This window comes from Trachinotus anak, unplaced genomic scaffold (genome assembly GCF_046630095.1).
Source record: "Trachinotus anak isolate AG129_WGS33_773 ecotype Australia unplaced genomic scaffold, CSIRO_AGI_Tana_v1 ptg000010l, whole genome shotgun sequence".
Lineage (NCBI taxonomy): Eukaryota > Metazoa > Chordata > Actinopteri > Carangiformes > Carangidae > Trachinotus > Trachinotus anak.
Genome location: NW_027273861.1, coordinates 23,211,675 through 23,233,275, shown reverse-complemented (window position 1 = coordinate 23,233,275; position 21,601 = coordinate 23,211,675). Strand labels below are relative to the sequence as shown.

Below are 21,601 nucleotides of genomic sequence, written 5' to 3'. Positions count from 1 at the left end.
GGGGGGGGGGGGATGCTGCCTTCACGTACTGAGACAAAACTTGGTGAAAAAGATAATTTTGTGATTCACTTCAAACCCTGCGTTGCAAATCAAGATAATGCCAATTAGCTAGAAAAATCTCCAGTAGCAATATCAGTCGATATTTGGGGCCTCAGATATAGAGGAATATTTTTTCTTTATCTGAAATACCTGAATCACATGTACTGTACCTGAAAGAGGCTTTTCTCTTTCTCTGCTCTGCGACTCTAAAATGAGATTTAAAGCGTACATCCAACAAGACACCGGCTGATTGATTAGGATTGATTAGGATACTCGCCTTAAATGTAGCGTAGCTCATTTATTCTCACAGAAAAGGAAAACAAAGTGAGAAAAACCAACAACCCCAATGATATTACTAATTTCTAATGACCGTCACTTGGTCACATAATTATATTATCTAAACTGTCATATAAAAAAAAAGTCTGTACCATCAATTTCTATTTCCGCACCATCCTTTCAGAACTAAAGTACCTCAGTCCTCACAGGAAGCTACAAAATAAAGGTCGTAAAACTCAATACAAACTTTACACCACACGAAACAGACGCTGGCTTATTTGAAAGTACATATTTTTTTTACATGCAAATGTGTTTAGGATTCTTCTTTTAATCTGCTGAAAGATTATATTTCAGCCACACAAACGACGTATCAACTGTGCAAATACATTTTGTCATGTCTCTTATCTATGACCCCCCCCTTTTCTTTTCTTTTGTTGTCATCTCCTGACCCGCTGTGGTATTTTTAGGTTACTGCATCAGCTGGATGTAAACTGTGCCATTCAAAAAGTCAAAATCTAACTATATAGAATTTCCTGATATGGGTGCTTTTGACATTTTTATACATTTGTTAGGTGGAGAAAATAGATTTTTAGTGCTTTACACAATGGGAGGGGATTTAGTGAAATGACATTTATGTGTATAGTATGTTGTTTTGATGATATTGTTGACTCGAACTCTTGAAAGAGAATAAATCTATATTTATGGATTTGGAGCTCAGACAAGGATTTCCATACGTTTTGTATCGTGTCAAATAACAAACGAACAGATCAACATAAAACAGATGCTTTGTTGTTTCTATATTTATGTGGGTCAGCTGGGATTATGGTACATCTAATACATCATGTACATGTTCATTTTCATTTTGACCCCAAAAGAGCATAGTGACATGTAAATGTAAATATAATGGATTGATGGCACTGTTTGCTTGTTTGATTTGAATATTGTCACTGTAGAGCAGATTCATTTTGTGCATGAAATGTCAAACAGATTTTCAATTTTCATTTTGATGTGGTCATATGACACCCACATGAGTATGTGAAAATGCAAATGCTAATTGCACTACTGCATTTTATTTTTAATTCTTACTTAAATAAGGCATCCCTTGGGAAGGGGGGGTCACATGACTGCTGGGCTGAAGAGCCGCAGGTGTGCTGACTGGGCAGATCACACAGGTGCCTTGGTGCTCCTTGGTTTGTTCTCACATGATTATAGATTTAAAGTGAGAATGTATTGATGAACTGTACTGATTTTGATTTGGAATTGTTTGTTGCTTTATTCAAGATGAAATGACAGAATTTGACCTGTATGTACTTTCTTTCAGTTGTGGAAATATAACCACTCAACTTTAACTACTCACACCTGACAGACTGCAAAAAATTAAATGCTTTCAAATGGAACCTGCCCTTATTCATCAAGTCAAGTCCAGTGTAATCCTAGAACATATACATGTGTGAAAAATTACATTTTCATTTTCAAGTTTACTTGATCATATGAATAAAGTCTCCTGTAGGCTTCTATAATGACCTTAACATTTATCATTTTAATTTGTCATTTTTCTGCACCAGATGCTTTGAAGATGAAACACTGTATTATAATCATGGATCGTGCATTTAAAGGAGAACCAAACCCTTTAAGAATTCACATTTGTTGATCATGAACGTGAACATGCAGCTCTCAACCCTAAAGTTAGAGACCATGGTATTCTATGACAATCAATAGGGCCCTGACGTGGGGTCATGAAATATTTGTTTAATTTCTAATTTTCAAATGAGTGTTTCAAATCTAAAACTTTATATCCAATTTAGAATCTGGATGAGACCCCTTAGGGGGTACACGACACACCTCATGGCAATAAGGTTCTGGGTTCGAACCCGGGCCCTGGGGCCTTTCTGTGTGGAGTGTGCATGTGTTTGCATAGTGGCTCAGAATAATTTCAGCCATACAACTTCAGCAAAGTCAGCAGCCTGACTCAGTGCAAGCCTTTTATGTTTTCAGACTATGACATTTGCAAGCAACTCTATATTTGCGGAGTATGTTTTTGTACTACATTAGTTTATCATTTGCACTCAATGGCTCTTAATGTGGGCGGTTCAATTAAAAATTTTGATGCAGTTCCTGCATTTTGCATTTTGCATTTTCACTTGTCACTTTTATTTCTATGGAATATACATCCACTGATGTATATTGATGTATGTGATTCTATGATTTCTAGCTTTAGGACAGATTGATGCATGTGTCTAAATACAGGCTTAACTGTCCTTGAGCACAGGAATAACATAAGTGACAACTGAGCCTCTTATTTAGTCAAAATTGCTTTCAAATGAATGAACTGTATACTGATGATTATAATTTATCACTAACTTGAACTTAATGCTCAGCTGCTATTGGTCTTTTACCTTAATTTTTTGCTGTAGTTTATGAACTTTTTAACCTTCCCTTCACAAACAGCTGAAGTTTCTGGTGTCTGGTTAGTTCCTGGTTTTTCTGTGTCCATGGGAATGTGAATACTCATATTGTGTAACGGTGTCATTCAATAAAATAGTCATGTCCCTATGTGACCTTGTTCTATTGTGCATCTAAGGGAAGGGTTGGCTTGGGGAAACTAACAAAAGCCACTCTGGCCCACCGCTAGAACTGGTAAAGGGACCAGGCTTGGTCTTGGGTTGTTGGACTTGGACACCTGTCAGACCACACTTCAGCCAAATCTCTCGGCCCAGACTCAGCCAAGTCTTTGCCAGAGTAGTATGAAGAACAACAGCATAAGCAAATGAAACTGGGGAAAAAACAATCTTGAGTTCACTTTGTCAGCGTAGTGGTTCAAGAAAAGGTTCATGGTTCTTGATGCTTCATGTTAACTGTACAACGTCTATTGGGCAGAATGTAAAATAGGCAGATACGAATGTTTGTGTATTGCAAATTAAATATAAAGGAAACCATGATTATTTTTATATTCTAAGCATACCTTTATAGTAATTACTGTAAGGGCAATCAGAGTATGTTTTTTATGCATCAAATGTTTTAATATCAGTTTTAATATCAGTCGAGTTATGCGTATTTTAACTTAAGCATGAAACTGTAGGGCTGGGCGAGCTGGCTAAAATATAACACAATGATTCTGTTTCCGTTCTGATTTTTATTGTGAAAGTCATGACCGGAAGTTGTAATTTGTATCTTTCAGCCGCCTTGACACTGGTTTTAGAAGTTTTGTCAGCCCATTGCTGTTCTTCAACCACAAGGCTGTATTGTGACAAATGACATTAGTGGTGAGTTACACAAAAAACTGTGAGAGTGCACGTACACGTGCACAGATGCACTGAACTGTGTAAAACTCAGTGTTATAATTTCCACACTGTGTGACACTGAAGTTACATACAGCTCTTCTTTTGACTATGAAATGTTTTAGAAGTATTGTAAAGGCTCAGGAACATGAAAGTTGCATCAATCATCCATTTAAACATCATAAAGCATAAACTGTAAGTGAATTAGATTTATGTGTTTTCATAAGGATGTTAGGATACACCTCAGACCAGTACCACACCGTATGGTCCCCCACAACCAAGAAATGGTAAGTCATGCTCTGCCCCATACCAATATGGGCTCAAGTTGTAAATCAACCTTTTTAACCCTCTCAAATAAATCTGCATGAAAAAAAAGTTGTTGTTGTGTCGAAGAGATTTTTTTTTTCGGTTTAAAAAGACTATGACCAAATGATCAGCATCGAGGTCACATTACACTGTAAAAGAAGAAATGGTTTTGTCAACATCTGTGTACTGATACAGAGCAGAGAACTGTACAACTCTGCACTCAAAGGTTCCCATGCAGTCTGAGACACTCAAAATTTGTACTTGTCAATGTCACACTGGGAATGTTGTGTACTGAGTCAGGGGTCTGCCCATGCGCCTGCCAAACGTCCACTTGGACTCTTATGTGTTTTTCTTCTCTCGCAAACCTGTTGTCTTCATTTTTAGATGTTTACATTATTGGATGTGAATTTTAACAAATATTAAAATACAATAAAGCACATTACAACATACAGACTGATGTTGAATTAAAAAAAACAATGAACAAAAGTTTTACATAGTAAAAATACACAGTATGTCTGACAACAAAAACTACAAAAGAGAAAATGTAGGATTAAAAAGTTTGTCTGTCTGTCTGTGTATGTGTGTGTCTCTGTCTGTGTATGTGTGTGTGTGTGGCTTCCCTGCCTGCTGACCAACAGGAGCAAGTGGGGCAACTGCAGGATGTCGGGGGAGTGTATTGGGGGACCCCTGGGTTTCTCTGCTTTAGTTTAGCAGCAATCCCACCATCATTTTTCCAGAAATGTAAGGTTTTAGTTCTAAATTTTATAGTTTGTGTGATGATATCTGTCTGTCTGTCTGTCAGCCCATCCATCCAGCTGTAAACGTGACCAAGTTACTAAATGTGTAGTATAGTGCGCCCTCCTGACATATATAGGAGCCTGCTTTTGTAAAGTCACACCAGTGTTGGCAAGTTACAGTAAGTCATATATTATTAAACTGAATATCTTTGGATAATAAACTTTGACACAAAACAAGACGTGTGAAGACGTCATCTGGGCCTGTGGAAATTATAAAGAGCCTTTTTCACTACTTTAGTATATAGTTATTATGTATTTTCTTACATTTTTAAAGACAAAACGATTTGCAGATTAATCAGCCCTCGGGTCTAATATCTGGATCTCTGGGGGGGTGGGCAGTATCATCCCAGTGAACCCAGACATGGCCTACTTGTTATAAATATACACTCTTAAAGATCTCTCTTAAAAATAAGAGCATTGATGTGTTGATGTTTGCATTTGTGTGGATGAACTATAATATTTCATACTATAATATTGTTTTAAAAGGCTTGACGTGATTAGAGTGTATGTTCCATTACGGGTGATGTAAGTGTAGCTGTGCTTTTTGTATTTTTGATGTGTCCAGTAGAAATCACAAGTGTCACTCGTCAAGCCTCGTGACAAAGCCAGTGCATGTGGCTCAGAACTACTCTCTTGTGAGGACAACTTGCCAAAAAAAAAATTTATTTGGTAGAAAAATATTCTACCGGTGTCCAACAGGTTTTGTGCACTTGCAATGAAGAATTTGAGAAGGTGTAACTGTGTGTTTGTGGGAAAGAAAACAAATCTACAAGTATGCAGCTCTTTTCTCTGTGACCTGAAATTTGATACACGTGATTATTTTTTACAGCTACTAATTCCACTGTCACAGGTGCTCTGTTGTTTTGCACCTTCATAATGAACTCATCAAATTTTAGGGGAAAAAATCTGGATCATTCACTATATACATAAAAAAAATGCAGGCCTACATTAAAAAAAAACTGGTTATAATAATATATGATCTTGTATGCATGGTTTGGTTAAGCTCCAGACAGTGTTTAGGCATGGGTGAAACAAATAGAGAGTTGGTCTAACTCTAATCTTTACAGGAGGCATACATGTGAGAAATATCATCCTTAAACACAGTGTTAATGTATTTATTTATCATGGTCCAAATTTATTGTCACTTTATGAACGTGCCTAATGGCATCACATTACATATTTGTCATTTTTGTGTGCAGAGTAGCTCTGGATATGCAAAGAGAGTTCACAAACTGGTCATAGTCCACTATGAAAAAAAACATGGAAGCTAACTTTGGACAAAACAGGAAAGGACACAACGTGACGGAATGGGTGGGGATGACTTTCTAAGTGTTTTCCACTTACTTCATTCATCACACTAAACAGGCAGACATGCAGAAAGCAGACTGTCGCTGCCACTGAATGACTATTGGAAAATATAATTACAGCAGAACTAACTAGCGGAACAGAAGAAAACACAGCCTGATTTTGTCAAAAGTATAATTGTAGGTAGTGGACAGCACACTGGGAACTTAATCACTGCTGCAGGCATCAAGATCAAGTATGGAGGTAAGTTATGATGAAGATTTGCATGTTTACATTGAAAATAGGTCACTTAACATAAGGGCTGTTGCCTAACCTGGAGCTCATGTCTTGTAAAGTTGACAAATTGGTACAAAGTCTGAGATTGTAATGGAGTTCAAATCTATCACATTGTGACATGTTTTATACAGTTTCAGCCTGTTGTCCCAATAACTAGTATTTCCAGAATAACAGCACTTTGAATCAAAGTTGTTGATTCTCTGACCAGTATCAATAAGTATCAGGATTTCTGATTGATATTACTGACTGAATCGTACCAGTGTGTTTGCAACATCCTCCCTATGTTAAATTGCCATACATTGTTAGGATTGCAAAAACTATCCAAGGTGCTTAGATTTTGTCCAGTGTAGGCTGTGATAGCCCCTCTTTAACGGAGTAGTATAAGGGATTTGAAGTAAACTGCCTACTATTGTCTGCACAGTATACTGTATGGTAAAATTCATGTGATTAAAAGCTGGATGTTGAATTTTTTTCATTTTGGAATATTGGCACGGTAAAATAGAAACATGTTGTTTTGATTTTATGTTTTTTAGGAATTTAGCTGACCTTCTTTGAGCAAAACAAAAGATAGTTTGGTCCACAAATATTTGCTGAGCAGGAAGTTGGATCTCAGGATGTTCTAGCTTCCTCCTTTTCCGCTGCTCAAAACAATAGCGGTTAAACAGTACAGCAACAATGTCTGGTTCAAGACCATAACAGTCTTTAAATGTGGTTACATACTGAGGGATTATTCAGTCATGAGCCGAATGATTATTCACATGCAGTAAATACAATCGTATGAGTAGAACTGCGCAAAAAACTAAATAAGAGTTAATTGCCTTACAATCTAAATCCCCCGCACTGATCCCCATGTTTCTGCAGGATTCCAGCCTGGTCAGATGTGACAGCCTGGATGCTGGTTCAGGGTGTGACACGGAGCTGATTGACCATATGACCTTTGACCCTGAGGGCTCTGACCCCACAGCAAGCCTCGAGCCGTCACCAGCAGAACTGGCTCAGTGTGAGGCTGAAGTGGGCACACTGCTCAGCATCATCGCTGAACTGAACAAGAAGATGGGGTCATTAAAGGCACCAAGGTAACATTAATGAAGTGTGTGGTAAGATGTGTAACTTTACAGCACCAACATGTTCAACATCCATAAAATCACCCTGAATAAAAATGTTTGTGGAATCACGATTATTGTATATTATTATATATTTTCTCTTCAATAAACAACATATTGGTCAGCTTATAGCTTATCTCCACATAAACACAGGAGTATTTACTGGAGGGAATGTTCTCTATTCTTCCCCTGCAGCGAACCAGGGGACCTGAGGCCACCAGGACCATCCAGGCCTTTGGTTCCTGACCTTCTGTCTCACAGACTAGTCAGAAGTAGCCCAGAGAGACACGTTGTCTCTGCTCCCACATCTAAACCTCCGCTGACTGACCGAGGTTGGCGCCAGCACTTTTACTTTGTCTTTGCTCAGTAGACCTCATCCTTTGATCCTGTGCAGTTGCGCTGTATGTAGGCGATCTTTCCTCCCACCAGGCAAGACGGCAAACAATGTTTTGTGTCCAGAAGAACAGCTGATAAATTATTTTAAATATCTGTAAAATACAGCAAGTTATGTTGAGTAAAGCAGGAACACAGTAAGATGAGAATTGTGAAAAAAACTTTTATATTTTCATATGAAAGGAAGATGCTATTCCTGCACATAGAATACTTTACTCTCATGTTGTCTATGATCGACCGCACCTCTACTTTGCATCCTCTAGGGGGCAGTGGTGTAGTGTGGACGCAGCTGCAGGAGGTTTTATCATCAGTGGAGGACTCCATCAGCTGTAGAAGGACCTGGGCCGCCCCCATCACAGCCTCTGACCAGGACAAGCAAAGAGAGCATTTGAGAGCGGCCCATGAGAGCTCGGTTAAAGCTACTCAGGTGTGCATGTGTAATGCATCAGCAAATTCATCATGGTTCATCATACTCTAAAGTCCAAGAAAGTCAAGAGAGATTGGGCTTTGCTGTGTCAGTTTAAGAGAACAATATGTTACTGCTCAGGCTGTCTTTAGACTCCCATCAGCCCCTTTATAGTAATGTTGCCTCACTGGTTGCAGATGTTGGAGGAGATGGAAAGAGAGTTTGGGATATCGTGCCCCTCAGCCTTCCCAAAGGACCAGTATCAGGGGGACATTGTGGATCTGGAGAAGCATGACTCTGCACTCAGAGGCATCTCGCACAGTCACCAGGAGGAGCTGGAGAGAGCACAAAACACCATCGGCCAGATGGAAGACGAGAAGAACAAGGTGAGAGTTACTCTAACAGTTAACACTGGTAAGGCAAAATATAAAAATGACAAAACATGAATCAATTTAAGAAGAAAAATCCCTCTGAGATGTTTTGGTGACAATAGTTTATGAAGCCAAAGACTAGATGTTATAATTCAGTATAACCCACCTGTGGCTTGGAGGTTTGAGTCATAGTGATATTTAAAATACACAACAATGTGATTGATTCTGTGTGTTCAGACAAGAGTAAAGAGGACCCTTTCTCTTGTCTTTCAGCTGGTGAGTCTCCATAAGGTCTGGAGGTCAGGCAGTCGCTCTCCTTCCTACCGGCCCACAGCTGGGACCCTTAGCCCAGACTTGGCCTCTCCTCCCTTTCCCGGTTCTCCTTTACTCCACAGAAGAACTGCCAGGGGTCTAACACCTCTGTCTGCTGGCGGAGACATCTCTCCACTGGGCTCTGTTACCTCTGGCAGTCCTTGTCCCAGCCCCATCAGCCTGGAGCCGGAGACAGAACGGCTGAACAGGTGAGGGACATTTCAACATGTCAAACTAACAAAAATCAGCTCCAGCGTACTGTGGAGGGAGACTTATATTACATTCATTGGCCTTTGTCAGGTATTTCACATTGTAAGTAAATCAAAAAGTTATAACAGGGTATGGAAACGTTGTTATAAATAAACATTTATTAAACATCTATTTTGACCAGCGCTCTATTCAAATCAGACAATTATTACAGTAAAAATCTTTCTTCCTCCACAGCAGCTTTATTATTTATGCAATTAAACTGATTTTTGAAACAAAGTTGTTCTCCCCAGTAATTGCTCCTAACCTCCTCATCCTCCCTCCCAGGTACATCGAGAGACTGAAGGCCAGAAATGAACGTCTGACTGCAGCTCTGGAGCGAAGGAAGGGAGAGTCAGAGCAGATCAGTATCACACTAAACAGACTTGAGTCCGACTGCTCTGCCCTGCAGTTGGCCCTCAAATACTGGTACGCGCATAAAACACACCTGTCACACCACTACAGAGGCCTGTCTGCACGTATATATATGTTCTTTGTCAGTGTTGCAATGTTGTTTGACGTGTGTCCGAATAATGGCCGTACATAGGTCAGCATTCTAACAGTATTCATTTGGGTTCTTCCCATCTTGTGTGGTTGTGATTGACAGTGAGGAGTGTGAAGAGGCCTACAGCGAGCTACTGTCGCTTTACGAGAGCAAGAAGCAGCAAAGCATTCCTCTGCAGACAGACCCAGCAGGTGTTTGAATACCACTTTTTAATACTGCTTATAACCCTGTGCGCTCTTGACACTTGCATATAGGCTATAATAAGTATGTCATTCATGCACACAAGCGTTCGCAAACACACAGTCGGACTCACAGATTTTTTCCCTTCCGTCAGAGTCGACAGTCGGCGACTGTCCATCTTCTCAGCTCAGGAACATGGGAACTGAAGAGCTGTCCACCTCCTTCTCAACAGCAGGGGTCACAGAGGAGACGGAAACTCAGGCTTACACAGGGCAGAGGTGATGTTTCAAAGTACTGTTACACAATCAAGCAACATAATAGGAGTGGTTCGAAAGGAAATCAGACGTCACTGATCACTTTAGATTGCAGATATAAAGATAGAAAAAGTTTGCAAACATTGCTTATGTCAGTTTTTCCCTCCACCAAAGATTAACATGATATTGGGTAACAGCTGTAAGAGATGGCTCAGTGTAGCAGGAAAATAGTAAAGAATTTTTGAATCCAATTCACCACCTGTAACCCCACAGGTCACCTGAGCTGGTGAATCGAGAGGCTGTTCTCCGTCAGCAAATTGAGCACCTGAAGAGGGAGCGGGCGGCCATTTGCCTCCCCAAACCAAGCCCCAGGGTGGAGAGCAAACTGAGCCCCGAAACCAGTCACCCACGGGGTGGGGGACACCTGACTAGAGATAACGTCAAACCTCCGGATGGGAAGAAAGAGAAGGCTTCCCTCTTCTACGAACTCATTTCTGTCAGGGTAGGAGCTGCGTGTTTGTGGCATGTGTCTAAATTTATACGATGAATAGTGAAGATTCTGCCAGAAAATGAGGAAGAAAAAGAAAAAATCAACCCAATCCTTGCTTCAAAGATATGATGAGAGAAAATGTGACTTTTATCCTAATGTCAATGTCACATTTTGCATAATCTTTACAGGGAAGAATCTATGTTGCACTGTAACACTGCCCTTAGCTCACAATCTCAAAACGTTGTTTGGAGTGTACATACAGAAAAGTGCTAGAAGCACTGCTGGCAGCTCTCAGAGGTCAGTGAGTGCTAGTGAGGCGTGAACTGAATGACCCTTAATTATCAGTTTCATTTATCTTAAAGGGCGGCCACTGACAAACATAGATTTCCTCATTATATTTAACCCTTTAATGCCAGACCCCCCCTCCTTGAGATAACATAAATTTAAGCTTTCAGTTGCCATGCGTTGTACCTGAACTGGGTGTTCTTCCTGAAAATGTACACTAACCTGTCATTACATCAATTACATGTTCATTAGTCTAACATTTATAGTGTTATCAGTCTCTAGATTTCAGTTATTTTCTTTTTTTTATAGTTGAAGGAGCCAAAAAACAACATCAAAAAGGGAAAAATACCAGTAACAAAACAAAATCATTGCACTAGTGGAATATATATTTAGTGCCCTCAGTTCCCACAATAGAATGATGATGTACACTATTTTCTGGTAAAAATCCCACAACTAAATGCATGGTATTCTATTGATGCAAAATATATCATTGGATGACACCAGACCTGTGAGTGTTGACAGAAGTGTCTGAAACCTCGATTTGTTGCTCACTCTGGAGCGATCTACTGATGATGAACTCATGTATATCATGAAATACTTTTTTGACTTTGGTGACTCCTGACAGTGTTAAATCCAAATTATATAAATGTACATGCAGTAAGGGCTTTGACCTTCTACAACAGCCTCAAAAGTGATGCAAAGACCTGCTACTCGTGATGAAATTTCTACATCTTGTGCTTCTACCACTAATTTGGACATTCATCCCTCACAATTTTACTCATTTTGTTTCTGCATTTAAGTCTTCATATACCATGGTTTATGGCTCAACTGTTTTGGTTCAGGAGGAGATGTCGGATCTGCGAGGTCTGATCCGCCTCAAAGAGAAGGAGCTGAGGTGTCTGGAGTGGAGTTTGATGGCCCAGAAGGCCCAGGAGGCAGCTGGAGTTTTCATCCCAGAAAGTCTCAGAGAGGAACTGGAGGATCGTAAGACCGAACAGGTAGGACAGACTCTTACATCAGCAACACAGGCTTTTTTTTTTTTAATTTTCCGATAACACAAAGTCAAGGTGAAATGAGCAAGAGGGAGCAGGACTTTGGTCCACTGTGACAGACCCGATTCAAATCTGGGTGTCCCACATGGGAAATCATACATCTACCAAAGCAGAATCCCTCCAGGCCAAGAAGGATATTTTGGTTCCACAAGGTCTTCTGCTGGGCTGTCCTGTCGCAGCAGCACAGATTTCTACTGCGCCACACACCTTTGTCTTTGTGAAATGACGAAGAACTGAGCAGCTACTTGAGGTTAACGCAGCTTTCTGCTTAGCTCTCTGTGGCTTCAGGTTCATGTTAGGCTATCTGGAGGTTGCATAGCCTTTTGTATAAAAAAATGCCTCAAGGATTAACGTTTTCCTCTAAAATGTACTTCCTTTCTCTCGAATGGCTTTATCTCGATGCACATGATCAGAGCTGATTTCTACTTCATCCTGTTAACTATTTTAGCCAAAATCAGCACAGCCAGCTCACTCAATGTTCTGCACTGTTCCTTCTCAGCATTTGTTTCACAGTTTCCAACCCAAGGGTCCCCACAAAAGTAGATAAATCTAAAAGACAGGAATTAAATGATTTTACAAAATGCATATTTCTGTATTATTCTCTCTAATCTTTGCTGTCTTAATGTAAACAGTAAATATGTTTATGTCTTCAGGCCTCCAAAAAACATCTAAGAGGGGGAAAAAAATGATTCTTTGGCTGAGCTGCTCTACCTGAATGTTATGTTTCAGAGGCTCTGTGAGACCACAGCGAAACTGGGTAGTGATGGGGACATTGCTGGACCTCGAACCAGGCCCATCCTGAAAGAGCTGCAGGCCGTCCTGCAGAGGTGAGCTATTCTGTGTGTTGTGTGGTCACATTGGAAAAGTGACAAAATGAGATATACTCAAATCAGAAAGTGTGGATGCTAAATACAGTCGATGTGTGGGCGAGGGATTAAATCTTAAGAAAGACATTTTGCTTTCTCTTTGTGAAGTTTAATTACTAGTCACAGTTGACTGAAGTCTAACACGACACATATTGCATCTCTCCCGTTATTAAAAAACATTTTTGTGACTTGCTCTAACTGCTAAAACAGGATACTGTGATGATTACTATGCAGTATATAGTGTATAGAAATGCAGTATGTAAATGGGAGATGGTGACAGTCTTTAAAACATGCCACTGACACTGCAAAGATTAGAGGCTGATTCTCTTTGGCCCATGCATGAAAACAATAATGTCCTCGTGCTCTAAAATACTTTCAATAAAATCATCTACAAGAGGGAAAATACAGAATTTGACATTTATAAAGATATAAAGATACAAAGTGACCGATTACTTGTAACCACCCCCAGATAAATCTAATATCACCTGGTAATATATGATTCATATTTGAAATGTATATATGATGAATGTAGTCAGTGTAAAATGAATCCTTTAGGCGTCTGTTGCCTGGTTTCGGTAGACACTGCTGGTTTTGCTCTGTTGCTTAGGAACGATATCCACAGAAGTGCAGACCTTAGACATAAAGAGCATCCAGTTCTTCAAAGAGCATCCTTTTTTCATCTGATCTGAGCTGTGAATACTTCTAAATAAAGCACTGTTGTTAACAGTCTTCATCACGTTTGCCCGAGGTCAATGGCACACCATTAAAACCTTTATGATTCTTTACATAGATTTTATAGGATTTCTGTGAAGAAATATCTTTAATGCCTCAAGCAAAAAAAAAAAAATCTTGAGGTGTGTTCTCCCTTGTGTTTCATCTGATCTTATGTCTGTTTTCAGGGAACAAGCCCTGAAGAAGAGATTAGCTTTAGTCCATGACTCATTGAACACAGCTCTCTCAGACAGCGCCTCGCACAGGAGGGACAATGGAGAGCAGATTGCGCTGCTCACACAAGCTCACAGGTAAATAGCCCCAGAGAAGTATTTGATAGACTGAATGCTATCATCTTTGTTCATCACCATCCAAACAGAAGCTAGAAAGCAAACACGAATGCACTCGTGTGTGTCTTTCCTTCCAGTAAAGCCTTGAGCTCATACCGGCAGATCCGCAGGAAGTACCGGGAGCAGGTATGGAGGCTGGAGCAGAAAGTGGCGGCCATGACGGAGAGTCACCACAACCAGAGTGGATCCCCAAAAACTGCAGAGGAGGCTGTGGAGTGGAGGAGGGAAGAGACTATTCTGTGATTGTTCAGTAATCAGGAGTCAGTTCATTGGCTCTTAAGAAGTGAATATAGAGTATGTAGGGCAGTAGAACATGGAAAACGCCATGAATTTCCTCTTATGTGAGTTGCCAGTAAACTGAAAAGGTTTCCAGATCTTAACTTGTCAAACAGGAACCACACATCAGAACACATTCCTCATTTCAGAGAAACAGCTGTCATGCAGTCATGAATGTGTGAGACTGACTCAAGGACTCATCCCACTGAGGACCTCGGGGCTGACCTCGACAGCGCACATGTCCTTTTTCCCGCACAAGCCGACCCAATAAAGCCTCTGTTGGCCAGCCGTGCTGTCGTGACAATGCTCTGAGAAGGGGGATGGGGTCAGAACAATGGCTGGTGTGCACACAAAATGTACGGCCAGCCCCCTTCGTCTTCTTTGCACTTTCATACTTCTCTCCATCTCTCTCTCTCTCTCGCTCTCTCTGCCTTTCACTCTTTACATTTCTCTTAAAGGGTCAGTTCAACCAAATTATGACAAAAAAATCTCACGTCTGGTTGTATCCAGTCATGACAGTTTTGTCTACTTTTGAGCCCTTGACTTTGTCACAGGTTGCATGTGTTGCAGTACAACTCAGTTGTTTCATTCAAAGAAGTATGAAGAAAACTATGCACTGTGTCATAATAAAGAAGTGAAGATTAAGTCTGACAAAATTAAACAAACTTTGAAGGAGAATATATGTATTTCTTATTTCGGATCTATTTAAAAATCTCAAGACCCCACAGATTTATTCTGCGAGGGTCCATCCCCAATGCTGGGGGTCACTGCCTTGATGTTGGCTTTATTTAATATATAATAAAATCTGCTTTACCCCTTAAATGCTGTGAGCAGAACAAATGGAACAAACTGGAAAGGATGCTGATATCTTAATAGGTACTTATTATTATAGGACTTATTTTATTTTTTACATTCTTTTTTATAATTTGAGTGAACCAACCATTTAAAAACCCCAGCTTATCTCTTGCCATCTCCTCATACCCATCTTTTGCTCTTTACATCTCACCGGCACTTCAGTTTCCCTGCCTTTACTCTCTCCCTCCATCTTCTCTCCTCACTCATCTCTCAATCTTCTCTGCCCCCTCTCCTCCCTCCAGCCGACCCTGTGCCCTGACCTACCCGAGCCGGTCAGCTGCAGCTGTGACCGGCGGTCAGGAGGTTAAGGCAAAGGTTGAGTGTCACACCCACAGGGTCACAGCGATGCTTGGCCGTTGTGTTAGCCTGTGAATGGAAGGTTCAGAGCGCCAGACGAGGTGGCGAGCCCCTGACGCCCTGACTCTTGCCTGAGCTCGCCCTTTCCCGAGCAGAGGTCACCACAGAGGGCCTGTCATCCGCACTGCCCCCATACCTCCAGGTCACCATCGCTATTGTTGTAATAGCTGCCATTAGAGCAGATGATACAATTATCGTTCCATTTTGTGTTCCCTCTCTCTATGGTCTATGTCGAGCTTTTGAGTTCATCAAAGGTTTTTTAGATGACATGACTGTTGTAACCTCTGGGTGACTTTTGTATTAAAGGGGACAAAATGTCTCACAGAAGGAAAAGTATTTTAATCATGACTGGCTCAGTAAATGTGCGTCTTTACTGTAACAGGACAAGTATTAAGATCTTTTCTCTGGGTTAAAGTATCAACACAAGTCTTTCAAGTCTTCAAAAGCATTCAAAATCTTCAAAGTACAAGTACTTCTTCAGAAAAAATGGCCCTAGTGACTAACATTGTATTAAATATTACAGTATTGAACAGTCAGACTGATGAATACCTGTAAATGTAGCATTTTACTGTGGTAGTTGGTTTAGGTGGAGCTAATTGTAACTACTTTATATACAGTTCAGTAGTTTCATCTGTAACAATGCACTGTCCCGTCATGGTTATTTATGTAAAACACTAACATGTAAAGTATAGATGTCAAATAAATTTGAGTAAAAATGTTTTTTTACATACATTTTATTATTTTATTACATTTGCCTCTGAAATGTGGTGGAGTTGAAGTATAAGGTAGAATATCATGAAACTAAGTGACCTACTGGAGTAAATGTATTTTGTTTCTCTCCTTCAATACTTCTATATCAGTATATCAGCCTAATGTTTATGGTAATACATAATTACAACTTTGTCTCATGATTTTCACAGCACCACTGCATCACACCAAAAGTCCTGGATTGAAAATTATGAAAGTATTATCAGCAAAATGTACAGAAACATGGCAATTTTGTGTGAGAGTGATACATAAATAATGATTTTTATTTGTTACTTTAATTTATGACAACGCATCATATTTTATAAACTCACCATATGTTTTGTACGTAAAACTATAATTTGTAAAGTAAGGAGTTACCATAACTAATGTGAAGTAGTGCATTAGTATAAATAAAAGTACAAAATTCTGAAATGTATGGAAATACTCAAGCGCAAGAACCTCAACACTGTACTTCGATACAGTATTTGAGTAATTGTACTTATTCCAGTACTTGAAGTCACTGAAGTGCTGCAGCTTTTTAAATAGCTCTTAGAATTTGAATGAATATAATCTTGATTTAACCTTGACCGTGATCCCACATGAAAGTGTAAATTGTTTAATCTAATCTTGCTCATGATACAGTTACTGCAGACATGTCTGTGATGACATATGCGTCGAAACAGAGTTTTGTGAATGTGCACTAATGACTGAGTAAGATAAGAAAGTTAAACAGGGCACATGAGAACTGAATGATTCTGGTATCTACATTTTTTAGGAAGGCATAAAGACTGTAACTGGTAACTTTGAAGCTCCACATTTCTGGACACATCTTACCCTGACGTGTAACAGCCAGTGCTGGAGCCTGTGGGCAGGGGAGTTTTTCCAGTGCCTGGGAAAAATACTCAAAGCATTATTAGAGAACGACAGAGGCTGTCAATCAAGTGTGGGGGAGGAAGCAATCACACACAAGCACAAGCAGGGGGGTAGTGACCCAGGGCTTTTAGGTCAACTCATTTACTCTCTGTATCTGTTCCTCATTTTAATAAGTTGTCCCTCTGTAAGCTGTATAAAGAGATCACAGCCTGTGCCTTCATCCCCATGGCCTTTCTTTCTTAAAGCCATTAGCTCACCTGTCACCGCTCCATATCCCCTCTCATCTCCTCCTCCTTTCTATATCTCCCTGTTCTATACTCTGTGCTGTGGGACGCTAACATTGCTGACCTGACACCACTCTCCTGAGCTTTTTGACACCAGTCTGCCCGCGGAGAGGTCACGACGATGGGGTGCTATCGGCATTGGAGAAGTGCGAAAAGAGATTTGACCTCAATCAAATGGCCTATCACATCCGCTTTGTGCTCTCACCCACTCGAATAATGACAGCAAACAGCTCGAACCAACAAACCACCTCAGCATTACACTGCCTCTAAGTGAAATCTTGTCCTCTGGTGAAACCGCATTTGCATGCGTAAGATCCTTTTATAGAATTTACTTTATTACTTTATTCCAGACACATAGGTCCATATCAGCTGCTTGTCAGTAGGTTGAGAAAGATGTTTGATGCTTGAGATTTATCCTGTTGGATCAAACTATGTTATTCATATTTTCTTTTTGTAATTCCTGAAACATTGACCTTTTAAATGTTTACAACTGGCAGTCTTGGCACAACATACACTATGTTCCTGGATGGCATAGGAGGGTCTTGCTTTATGTAATTTATATAATGACATATGAAAGAAATGATTCAGAAAATCCCAGAGTAAGTTCACTTTTAAAAAAACAGTTGAGATTCCTCATGGAGCATCGATAGATTTAGAGCTTTTGTGAGTAATACAAGGCTTATGTAGTTTTTTATAATGGGGAAGTTTATTGTTCCATGTTTTATGGTACATCTATTGTGGAAATGCATATGTACTCTACATGCATATGTATGTAATACTTGTTTGACTTAAGCCACATGAAATTGGTGTATTTTTTTCTATGGACCCCAGGAATTTCATACAAATGGGGGGAAAAGGTAAAAATAAATACATCAGTGGAGAAACTTAACAAATGCACATTGTTGGTTACTGATGTAAAGAGGCATCATAGGCGGTGGGCTTCATTTAATTTGAATTTAACTTCACTTAATTGGAAGTTTTGTGTCTAAATGAGGGGCACAGAATGGCACTGTTCTCCTCCTGAAATATGATGCACTCTTGCAGTCTCATGTCAGTGCCTCTGTTTATATAAAACCATGTGCAGGGCACTGCACAATGTTTTCTATTCCAAATTTCAACACCGTGTTTATTTCCGATAGAATTTTCTAATTTGACAGTAGAAAGTTCAAAATAAATGAGGGGAATGAGAGATGGAGAATTACATGTGACAATATTCCCAAGCCAGACTCAAGGCTTGGATGTTGTGGTTCCTAGTTGGTGTGTTAAACCTCTCAGACCGCCAGGGCACTCCAACTTCTCAGAGGAATGTATGTTTTTCCATCTTACAGGCATCCACAGGTTTTTGCTCATAGCAGCACAGTAGGAAAATAGACCTGAAGCTCACTTGAGATCAATTTATAGTTTTTATAATTACCAGTCATGCTTTTATCATATGGTTACACATTACACGTGTTGAATGTTTTGAAAAATCTGTACAGTTAATACTCAACTGAGAAGAATCTTCCATAATAACGCTGCCCTCCTGTAGGCAACCGACAGTCTGTGTGTTTTTAGTGCGAGTTGAGCACACCACAGATCAGTGTCCAGACCAACAACAACAACAAACCCTGCAGAGCAGATGAGCTAATGAGGTCACTCAGCTCTTCAGCTTGTGTGTGGTAGATTACAGCAATAAGGTGTTTAGAGGGGAAAGATGGCTGGGGGAGTGGCCTGGGCCTAATCCTGTTAAAGCATTTGAGTCGTCTTCACTGAGCTGATTAGGTTAATTTTCTGTCATCCTAAGCACCTTTGTTGACCTATAGGCAGTGTCTGGCCGATAGCAGAGGGCGCAATCAGGGAGCAACAGATTGGACACGGATTTACAAGAGATTGAAGCTGGTGATTCGGGAACTCGATCAAATTGTTGTGGCTGAAGAAAGAGTTAGGATAATGCCCCGTCTGAAAATGTAAGGCATCTTGGATGCTAAAAGCAAATGGGCTAGCCACTGACAACATACTGACAGCTGTCAATGGAAATCATTTTACATCCAAAGCAAAACATCTGGCTAGAAAGTTGTTTTAAGTAATGCTCTCCTCTTCAACCCCGCAGATCCGCCAGCTGGTCCATGATTACAAACTTACATCATCTGTACACTCACTGTCCAAACCACCAGTTTTACTTTAGAATCAAGACAAGATTTCCAGACATCATGTTGAATACACCTGTACTGAAAGCACTGTGATTATTTTTGATGTGTTACTACATTATGATTAGAAAACAAAGCATAAAGCAATGATGACCTCTAGGGCATTCCATACAAATCAACGTCAAACATTTCACTTAATGAACTTTGAATATAATTTGAATATTTAAACTTTATGAGATAAGTTGGAACAATAACATCACAGTAGGCAGAAGGTCAAAATTTGCAAGAGGAGCCTGCTGAACTTTCCCTTATGTTCAACAGCAAACACGTGTGCTACGTGGTGATTCATCATTTCTTCTTCCAGTGGGAGTCAACTAACACTGGAAAATGGGCATTTTATGTCAGCAATGTGTCAAACGACTACTGCACATATACTGTGAAAAGTGTCAATCTATGTAAATGAACCCACAAAGCAATTCTCAGCAGTTTCAGCATCTTACAGTTCATTCTGTTTTGGTTCACTCTCTGCATCCGCTGCAGTTTTGGCCACAGCAGGCAGCTGATAAACCCACTGTGCACTAACTGCTCAGCACCACATTAGAAAATACTGGAGCATTTACCAACTAAAGTGCTAAGACCTACATCTACAGCATTTCCCCACGAGTTAGTAGAGACCAAAACAAAGCTGCTGAGAGACAATTCATTTTGTTTTATTTGACCTTTATTTAACCAGGTAAATCCCATTCAGGTCAGCAGCCCTGTTTTTCCAATGCAGTCCTGGCCTTAATGGCAGCATTGCAAGTTTGAAATACAACATCACAAATAAAACAATACTAAAAACCAGGTAACAATATGTGAGGGCTCAACAAAGCTAAAAACAAAGAAAGTTACAAAGCAAGTTGTCAATTTAAGAAAAAGCTAAAATGACCTAAAAACAAAGACAGTTAGTAAATGTTGCTCTGTGTCTGCTGGCTGTGTGATTAAGCAGCTGTTTATCCAGCATGTAAGATAAACACAGTGTGTGGCCAAAAAGTGTTGAAAGAAAGAAATAGAACTTGAATAGTGTGAACAGAAGTGATCAGAGGTTTGAGTCAGAGTAAAGCCAAGGCCTCGGTTTAAAAGTTTAACATCATTCAATAATCTCTCTTATCTTTACAGCAGACTCACGGGAAAAAAAAGGCTCCACTGCCATTACAGTTCCTAAATGCTTCTATTGACTCCTCTACAAACAATGGGTTGGTACCTTGTTCACAGTGGACACTAGATAGCTGATTTGAATGACAACAATCACACACCAAATGGGAAGTTTCCCACCACCTCCAGCAGGTCCTGGGTGGGGAGGAGGGCAAATATTGATTGGACGCTGCATGTTGCTCTGGAGTCACCCCAGCAGATGTTTTTCTTTGGCAGGTTCCACTGCCCTGTTTATTTTAAATTGCTCCGTCATTCGCTCGAGGTCAAAGGCCCGAGGATGGAGAGAGTGTTGTGAGAAAGGGGGAAAGAGAGAGGAGGGAGAGAGATTTTTTTTCCTCTCTGGCCTCTGGGCCAAAGGGCAGTGGGGCTAATGAGGAAGGAGCAGGGAGTCATGTGCTCTTGCTTGTTCACCCAGAGTTATTCCTCTGAGTTAAAGTTTAACAGCAGTTTTCAAATTCTGAAAGGTAAGCTCTTACAGTAGCCTAGTTTGAGCAGGGCAGGATGAATTATTTTATACTGTGTAGTTTCAATATCATCTTCTGAGACTCTGACACAAGCCTAATCTGTTCGCTTCAGAGGGTTATAGAAGCAGAAATGTGAATATCTGCTGAGCAGATAATCACATGCAACAGGTCCAACAGCCTTCGTGGTGTTTCAGTTGGTTAAACAACATCACATCATTAATGTGTGTCTGTGTCGCTCTCTCTGTGATATGTCATGTTCTTACCATGTCGACAGAAGTCCTGTGTCTGTGAACAACAAAAGCTGCACTTAAAGCAGTTAAATGGTTTCTATGTGGAATATTTTTAATTTATTTCACAGATTCCCTCCTTGATATTGCTAATGCACACACACTGACAGACTCACAGGTGGGTGCAACTATATGTACCTAAGAGCAGCAAATATGTCAAGCTAGATTCGCTTTTACTCATATTTTGATTTATACAGAATTTCAGTTTTCAAATCATTACCATAATTATTAGGTTCTGTTAATAAAATTAGAGAAACTAAATATTATATGAAATATATTTTACATTAAATAAAACTAAGGAGAAAATTAAGCAGAAATGTTGGCTTTATCAGAGGTG

At 40.0% G+C, this 21,601-nt stretch overlaps 1 protein-coding gene and 1 long non-coding RNA gene across 2 annotated transcripts; one reads left to right on the top strand and one right to left on the bottom strand.

Moving 5' to 3' along the window:
- The first annotated feature begins 6,019 nt into the window (after window positions 1–6,019).
- Window positions 6,020–16,007, top strand: ushbp1 (Usher syndrome 1C binding protein 1). The gene is made up of 14 exons (XM_071486267.1): window positions 6,020–6,244; window positions 7,139–7,353; window positions 7,576–7,712; window positions 8,037–8,200; window positions 8,377–8,565; window positions 8,824–9,071; window positions 9,397–9,537; window positions 9,716–9,804; window positions 9,948–10,071; window positions 10,321–10,549; window positions 11,665–11,820; window positions 12,604–12,701; window positions 13,640–13,762; window positions 13,879–16,007. Exons 1-14 carry the CDS (start codon window positions 6,239–6,241, stop codon window positions 14,042–14,044), a joined length of 2,085 nt encoding a protein of 694 aa, XP_071342368.1. The 5' UTR covers window positions 6,020–6,238; the 3' UTR covers window positions 14,045–16,007.
- Window positions 7,706–8,504, bottom strand: LOC139626095 (uncharacterized). Its single transcript, XR_011692105.1, has 3 exons — window positions 8,368–8,504; window positions 8,017–8,135; window positions 7,706–7,868 (listed from the first exon to the last, which is right to left on the bottom strand). It is a non-coding gene; the product is annotated as an uncharacterized lncRNA (long non-coding RNA).
- Window positions 16,008–21,601: the final 5,594 nt, after the last annotated feature.